This window comes from Trachymyrmex septentrionalis, unplaced genomic scaffold (genome assembly GCF_001594115.1).
Source record: "Trachymyrmex septentrionalis isolate Tsep2-gDNA-1 unplaced genomic scaffold, Tsep1.0 scaffold95, whole genome shotgun sequence".
Taxonomy (NCBI): Eukaryota; Metazoa; Arthropoda; class Insecta; order Hymenoptera; family Formicidae; genus Trachymyrmex; species Trachymyrmex septentrionalis.
The window spans coordinates 261349-269189 of NW_017306139.1; the positions used below are offsets into that span (position 1 = coordinate 261349).

General features: G+C 41.3%; 1 protein-coding gene across 2 annotated transcripts in view; it reads left to right on the forward strand.

Moving 5' to 3' along the window:
* LOC108756141 (sex-lethal homolog) overlaps positions 1–7841 on the forward strand; it is an 18943-nt gene that overhangs the window by 2603 nt on the left and 8499 nt on the right. The window contains exons 1-5 of one of the 2 annotated variants that reach the window (XM_018499739.1): positions 514–622; positions 5786–6155; positions 6233–6408; positions 6623–6736; positions 7447–7607. In XM_018499739.1, coding sequence (XP_018355241.1) covers positions 558–622; positions 5786–6155; positions 6233–6408; positions 6623–6736; positions 7447–7607 — 886 coding nt within the window. In that variant the 5' untranslated portion in view covers positions 514–557. Of the gene's footprint in view, positions 1–513; positions 623–5785; positions 6156–6232; positions 6409–6622; positions 6737–7446; positions 7608–7841 lie in introns of those variants that run through there. The other variant, XM_018499740.1, reaches the window with a different exon arrangement.

The window sequence follows — 7841 nt, forward strand, 5'->3', positions numbered from 1 at the left end:
TCCTTAAACGAGATGAAATGATTACAAAAGTGAGCAAATTCGCTAGACGTTGAATAAAATTATAAACATTCTTGTGAATTTCCTTATCTTGTAATTTTCACCTCATTTCGAAATACACAATCGATTTCCCAATGGTGTAATTAAATGTTAGTACACTAATCTTAATTTCAAAGAAATTTTCATCCGATCCGAAGAAATAATTTTGAATACGAGCGAAGAGAAATTTTTTGGAAATTAAAAAAAATTGTTTTTTTTTTTTTCCAGTGTATTCTAGTATTAGAAATGAAATACGCGAATACGAATAATCCGATCGTGCGTTGGGGATTAAATTAATGAGTGAAGATGCGATCGGTCGTTTCCCGATAAGAACGAGAACTTTTTTTTTTTTTTATTTACACACATGTGTTATATGCGGGCCTCGACCGTTAAAACGCGATCGTGTAAAACGACCTTGCGGTTTGAAACAAAATACGTGAGGCAAACAAGAAACGATCGGCATACGCGAAACGACGGTACGTCCCTCCATTCGTAACAAGGAGAGGATCGTGGTATCCTTCATGTTTTCTTCGTTACCGAACGACAACGTAATGTTCGCCATCTCGTCCTGGGAGGCCGCATTGAGGTACATCTTTGATAGTCGCTCTTTTTCCGGGAAACGAAGAAGGTTCGACGACCTCGGACTTTTTTTTTTGCGGTATTAGGTGTAAGGTTTAACGGCGGAGGTAAGCTCAGAGTGATAATCTGGATGAGAAAAACGAGATAAATTGGGAATATTTGAATTATGGAAAATATATGAATCTTTCGAATTTACGGAAACGTTAGAAGGGTCCGTCGCGAAGCTCTGGCATTACATCAAAGGTAACAAAGACACTCGAGTGTCTTTCTGGAAAGACACGCGAAGGTGTTTATTTCCTGCGTCTAATTAATAATTAATGACCCGAGTTCGTCGACACCTCGCGGAAGCTCGATCGTCGAGTCGTCGTAGCGATTTCACGCGTTTTTCGCAACGTAGAAATGTCTGATATTTTTCGAAACGGATGGCGAAGATTTACTCGGAGGACCGAGTATTCCTGGCGAAGGGATACGTCACGCGCGAGCAATTAGCATTTTATCGACGTGCTACCATATTTCACGATCTGTTTAACATCATCGGCGCCTCGACTACAGGACGATCGATCTTCGCCCGAGAACTTGCATGGGGACGTGCGATTATCGCGAAAAAGTGTTGCGGTATTCCATGTCTCGTGACTGCCTCTCCCCCTCCCCCCTCCCCCTGTAAACAGAATATTTTTACGATGTTTTTGCGGAATCGCTAATGGCCGTGTGGCGTCATCGGGAAGACGCTCGTTCCAGAAGCGAAACGTGAAACGTTTTAATGCCGACCCAATTTCGCGAGATTATCCGGTGTAGCAATAAATTGGCAGACGATTCGAGAATCAGGGGAAACGCGCCAAAATCCTCAACGCCCGATTATAGGTCTGTTTTCTGTGGCTGAACTAGTGTCACACTTTTGGAACTTGAAGCGAGATAGGTGAGTGTTTGATATTCGTCGAAAGCGAGAAAGAGAGTTCGAGTGTGCGGTGACAAAAAAAAAAACGGATCATATTATTCCGTTCATCGAGATGCAGGACCGAAGTGCATTTTTATAGCGATACACTCGTCTGGAGAATATTCTTCTCTTTCATCTTCTGAAAATAATTTGGCGAGTCATTCAAGGCTAATACAATGTGCTCTTTGTGCTTCCGTTTTCTTGCTTTTTACGAGGATTCTGTTGTGCACTACATTTACCTTTATCCGAAATATTTTATGTAGACGATGTAAAACAAATTATCCATAAATTGGATAATGCAACAAAGAAAGGTTACAATTAATTTATGATTGTTAATATATCTGACTTTAATATTTCGCTAAGTAAAAATATATATAAACGAGATAAGAGTTTTATGCCATCCGGTGCAACAACAAAGAACGTAAACTCGGATAATCCAGAGATTGTTTACTACGCTGAGATAATTGATGTTTTATCAAGAGCATTATTTTGATTGAAAATAACCTTGTTGATTTAATAACTGTATTGAAACACAAATAACATTTTGTTAAAACAAGAGCTCGTATTTGTGACAGAGTTGTTTTCAATTAAAATAATGCTGTTGATGTAACGTTATTTTTTTCAGTATAGATAGCACGTAAAACATGGTTTGCACACTTCACATTATGCACGTAAATGTACAATAGATTATTATTTTACACATAAATGCACAACCTTGTTTTTTACCTCTCGCTTTTTTTTTTTTTTTTACTCTCTTCGCGACCGTTTTATCGTGTTTCTTATCTCTTCTAAAGTTCGTCAACTTTTATCTCGGGCGATAGAAAACGAAGAAACAGAATAAGAGAGCAAAGGACAAGAGGTAAAAAGTGATGAAGAGCAAGAAACAGAAAGCAAAGGGCATGTTGCAGATTAAATCTTTATGCGTCAGTCAGTGGATAAACTTCTGATTAGACGTAAATAAAAACAATCTGAGAATAATTTAGAAACTGACGTACCGCGCGAGCCGATAGATAAAAAACGAGATCACTAAAATGCAAGAAACTGTAATTTCTTATTCGATCTATATCAAATGTTTGCACTATTCCTCACGTCACTCATTTCCATTTATCGTGACGCATACAGGCCAGAACGCAGACCTTTGCATAACGCATGATACATAAGAGAATCAACCGATCAGAGACCTCCATTTCATGGAAAAGAAGGACCGATTGATCAATTCTCTTATGCCTTATGTATCTGTGCTCCGATCTTGTATCCGTTTTTCATCAAAAAGAAAGGGAAGAGAAAAATTGACGAGAGAGATATTCGCTCAAACCCAAGATCACGTAAACGGGAAGATTTTTTTCGTACTGTTGTGCCCCGAGGGACACAAATATTAGCTCTCAATTTGAGTGTAACAAGTCCAATATCTATGCCCGAAAATACGCTCGCAATTCCGCTATGAATGTGAAAACGATATCGCCCTTATAGAAATTTCATATTAGTACTGACCAATTAATTACTTATTTTAAGTATTAAAAATATTGTTAACAGTAGTACTTTTAATACCGAAAATCAATGATTAATTGGCCGATATTAGTATTAAATTTGTATAAGGGCGGTGTTTCATAAGTCAAGATGCTTCATATGTTACGCTTTTGAAATAATGTGGAGTATGTTTCGGGATGGACAATATTTGAAATACATATATTTAAAATACGTATTTAAATATATTTTTGTTTTATCGAGAGTATTTTGTATCTCGCACTCAGAGAAAAGGTCTCTTCGATTTAAAGAAATGTTTCTTCGCTATGGGATTAAAGAAAAAAATTTCTTTGATTTAAACATTATTTTTTTTATTCAAATAAATGTTATTTGATTTAAAAAAATAATGTTTACACCCAGAGATGGATAAAATATTTGAAAAATTATATATTCAAATACGCATCCAGAGAAAAGGTTTCTTCGATTTAAAGAAATGTTTCTTCGCTGTGGGATTAAAGAAAAAAATTTCTTTGATTTAAACATTACTTTTTTTAATCAAGTAAATTTTATTTGATTTAAAAAATAATATTTAAATCAAAGATGCTTTTTTTTTAACCGTATGCGTATTTGAATATATAATTTTTCAAGTATTTTATCCACTTCTCTGGGTGCAGTGCATGTATGTGCATGCAGTACGGGAGTAGACGAGTGACCGAATTCGCTATTTAGGCGGGACCCGCGCTATGCCGCGTCGCGCACGCCGCGTTCCGTCACACGGCGCAGCTGCGGCAGCGCCAGCAGCAGCGGCCGCGGCAGCGCGGCAACGGCACGGCAGACGGAGTTGGAGCAGAGCATAGTCGGGTAGTGGGGCGGCGTGCCGCGAGAGGGTGTCGCGAGAGACAGGTCAGGGCTGGGGCTCAGTCAGTGCGCTCGCGTGCGGTGTGTCAGTTGTGCTGCATTCGCCAATCCTCTTTTGCTGCCGCGCGCGCGCGCTGCACTCCTTCTTTTTCCTTCTTTCCTTCCCCCCTTCTCTCCCCTCTTCCTCCCCCTTTCTCTCTTTCTCGCCGCCGCGCCGCGCCGCACCGCGCCGGAGGAAGTCACGCGTTCCGCCAAGCGCGGCCGAGTTCCCGGGCGCCGCTGGACTGGAGTCGGGACTGTTGGGTGTCCGTCCGACGGAGCGGAGCGGAGCGCGCGGCGGATTACGTCGTCGGTTAAGTGCACGCAGCACGGATAGTAACGCGACGGACGCGATGCTGACAGTACGCGCGCTTACATAATTATCCACCGTCGTCGGTGCGCATTAGCGGCGCGTAAAGCGACGCGTAAAGCGACGCGAAAGAGAGACGAGGAAGCGAGAAAGAGAGAGAAAGAGAGTGAGCGTCGTCCCTTGCGAGCGGTTGCTCGATTTTACACCGTTCCGTGATCACTCGGGTACGTATACCGACACATGTTAGAATCTCGTACATGACACGCACACACTGAAACCGACCCTGCCTTTCTTCTCCATCGCCTTTACGCTTCCTTTATCCAGCACCGCTCTCTCGCTTCCTTCTCCCACCTCGCGGGACGCCTATGCACCCATCTCTCTTCCCGCTCCGTTCCCCTCCCCCTCCCCCTCCATCTCCCTCCACGCTCTGACAGCTTGGTCGATTCACGAATCCGCCGGGGCCCCCGGATAGCTCGCGCTCTTTCCCGGGCCTCTTCAAAATAAGGCCAAAAGGTTACGTTCCTCGCGAACTTGGGAAAGTTCCGCCTCCCTTCTCTTCTCCACGCCCTTCGATCCCTTCTCCCCTCTCCTCTGTACCTTGCTCGTCCTAGTTGTGTTTTTATTGTTTTCTCCATTCGCTTTTGTTGACGACGAAGGGAGGACGTTCGCGGCATCGTCGTCGTCATTGAAACGATGACGACGATGATGACGATCACAATTGCTTTGTAAACATAAGCGAGTAGTACGCGGAAATTTATTTTCTCCGTTTCGTCCGCGCGTGTTTCTCAGGCCTCGAGGCGTGAATGAACGAACGCGCGTGACTCCCTGTCTCCCGTCGCCGTACGAATTCCCGCCAGGCGCGGGGAAGGGGTGGTGGTGGGAGAGGGGGGAGGGGGTGGAGGGGCACTCAATGAAATTTGATATCGCTAGAATCGTACGGGGGTACTCGCGATGAACAAGGTAAAAAAATCGCGTTACTTCCGAAACCGCCTCGATCCTTTGCCGATCGCGTTTGGCGGAACTACTATCCCTTCTTACACGAGACATGTAAAAAAATCAGACTCAAATTAAATAGATGCGTTAAAACTGCATTGACACGTGAAATAATTGTGTAAACTGATTCTTTACAAGTATAAGAAAAGAAAATCTAAAGTTCGCGAGACTCGAGATATTTTCTATAATATTTAATTTTGTTGTCTATGCAGAGCATTTTTTTTTCTTCTTTTAACGATATATTCCGTTACTTATGCCTACTTTGATTTTCGCCTGCCATCTGATTCTGTTTTTGTCCTTACTTGCCTTTGTTTGTTTGTTTCTCACACACAGGTCTGGCATCAATACATATATTGCACATTTATTTTCTATTTATTTTGAGACTGCTTAGAGAGAAAGCGAGAGAAAGGGAGAGAGAGAGAGAGAGAAAGATGAGAGCATTCGAGGGCGCAGACTGGCCTACGAGCGTAGCGGCGTTGTCGTACGGGGAAGACGTAGTAATGAATTTGTTTATATTTTTTGTATTTGCCGATGATCCTCCCGTCGATGGTTGTTTCGCTGGACGGTACCAGTTGGAGTATACAACAGCAACCGCAACACCAACTGCTAGTGGTGGACTCGGTCGCGCAGCAGCAACTGCAACCGCAACAGATCGTCGCGTTGAATCAAATCGTCGCATCAAATCAGATTTCATCATCGGGAGGTGATCCGCAGCAACAACAGTGCCACAAAATGACTGACCAGCGAGACCAGCAGCAGCAGCAACAGCCGCAGTCCCAGTTTCAGCAGCAGCAGCAACAACAACAGATCAAAGGCAATGAAGAACCAAGAACGAATCTGATTATTAATTACCTTCCGCAAAACATGAATGAGAAGGAGCTGTACAGTCTATTTGTCACGATTGGTCCGGTCGAATCCTGTCGAGTCATGAAGGATTACAAGGCAGGCCATATACTTTCTGTTTGAGTTCTCGTGCAAATGATTTTTATACAAAATTAATTTTACGTTTCATTTTTCAGACTGGGTACAGCTATGGCTTTGGTTTTGTCAACTATGCGAAAGCTGAGGACGCGGCGACGGCGATAAGCACATTAAATGGTCTTCAAGTGCAAAATAAACGTCTGAAGGTCTCGTTCGCTCGGCCATCTGGAGAAGAAATTAAAGAAACGAATCTTTACGTTACGAATTTACCAAGGTAATTATTTTTCTTATTTAGATTTTCGTCTTTCGATAGATGCAAGGATTATATAATTTGCATGCATTTAACTAGTCATATTTCTTGTTTCTTTCATAATAGAATTTTTTTCCTTATTTATAATTCTTTATATTTGAGATTATATTTGAGTTCCAAGATCAAGAATTGAATATGGAAATATTATATTTAAAGTGGACACAATTTATTTTTACAGAAATATAACGGAAAGCCAAATCGACGAACTCTTCAGTAAATACGGCAATATTGTGCAGAAGAATATATTGAGGGATAAACTGACCGGTTTACCGAGAGGAGTAGCGTTCGTTAGGTAGATGATTATTTTTTATCATATCCGATTTTCCCTCCTTTTAAATATTGATAAAAAGTTTACGTTTATAAGTACCGTATTTACACACGCATGAAAAAGAGAGAGAGAGAGAGAGAGAGAGACGATAACTTTAGTGATTTAACAAATATATCGATTTATGACACTTGCACATTTCGTCGAGTATAAATAACGCGCCGGTATTGAAGATTGGAACAAATTCAAAACAGCTGCTCGCGACAATCATACTATATCGTTACACAACGATGGTCGTGTATATTTGTATGCGCGTATTTATTTTGCGATAGTTTCCTGCCAAAGTATTTTTGTGTACAGCTCCTGGTTTTAGTTGCACAATTCTGATATGCTCCCTTTAGTTTGGCCCAGATAACTGCAAAACGTGAATAAAACTAGAGATAGCAGAATTGTGGAAAATAGGTTGTTGGAAATAGTTATTGCAATCTATGCCAACAGCTGGGAATCTTGCTAAAATGCCTCTTGGTTATCCCATTTCGATTTTATTAAGCTTAAAAATAAATAACAGAAATTTTTGCTATGTAAAATATGTTTGAGATCGTAAGAATTTCTCACTTTAACTTACACACTTCAAATTATTATTACCTTTCTCTGATAATGAGGTATTTTATACATTCGCGATTGTTTTATCTAACTGAATTGAACTGAAAATTACTTTCTAATATGTCCCGATATAGATTCGATAAGAGGGAGGAAGCCCAGGAGGCTATCGCACAACTTCACGGTACAATACCGGAGGGTGGATCAGAGCCGCTTAGCGTAAAAATCGCAGAGGAACATGGCAAACAAAAAGCGGCGTATTATGCGGGCTGGCAGGCGGGATACAATCAAAGCCGCGGTAAGTAATTTTATATCTTGCGAGACCGCTGCATTACTAGATTTTATCTCATAGCTTGGCAGTGGTAATCGATAAATTAAGCGCGAATTTCTTATGCGCGATTGTTCTCGTTGGAATTCATTTCATCTCTCTCGAACAAGTAAAAACAGAATTAGCACTGCCTGGTGAAGCTTGCATTTTTTGGCTTCGAACACTTCTATGCTAAAAAATATATATATATATATTAGCTGAAAT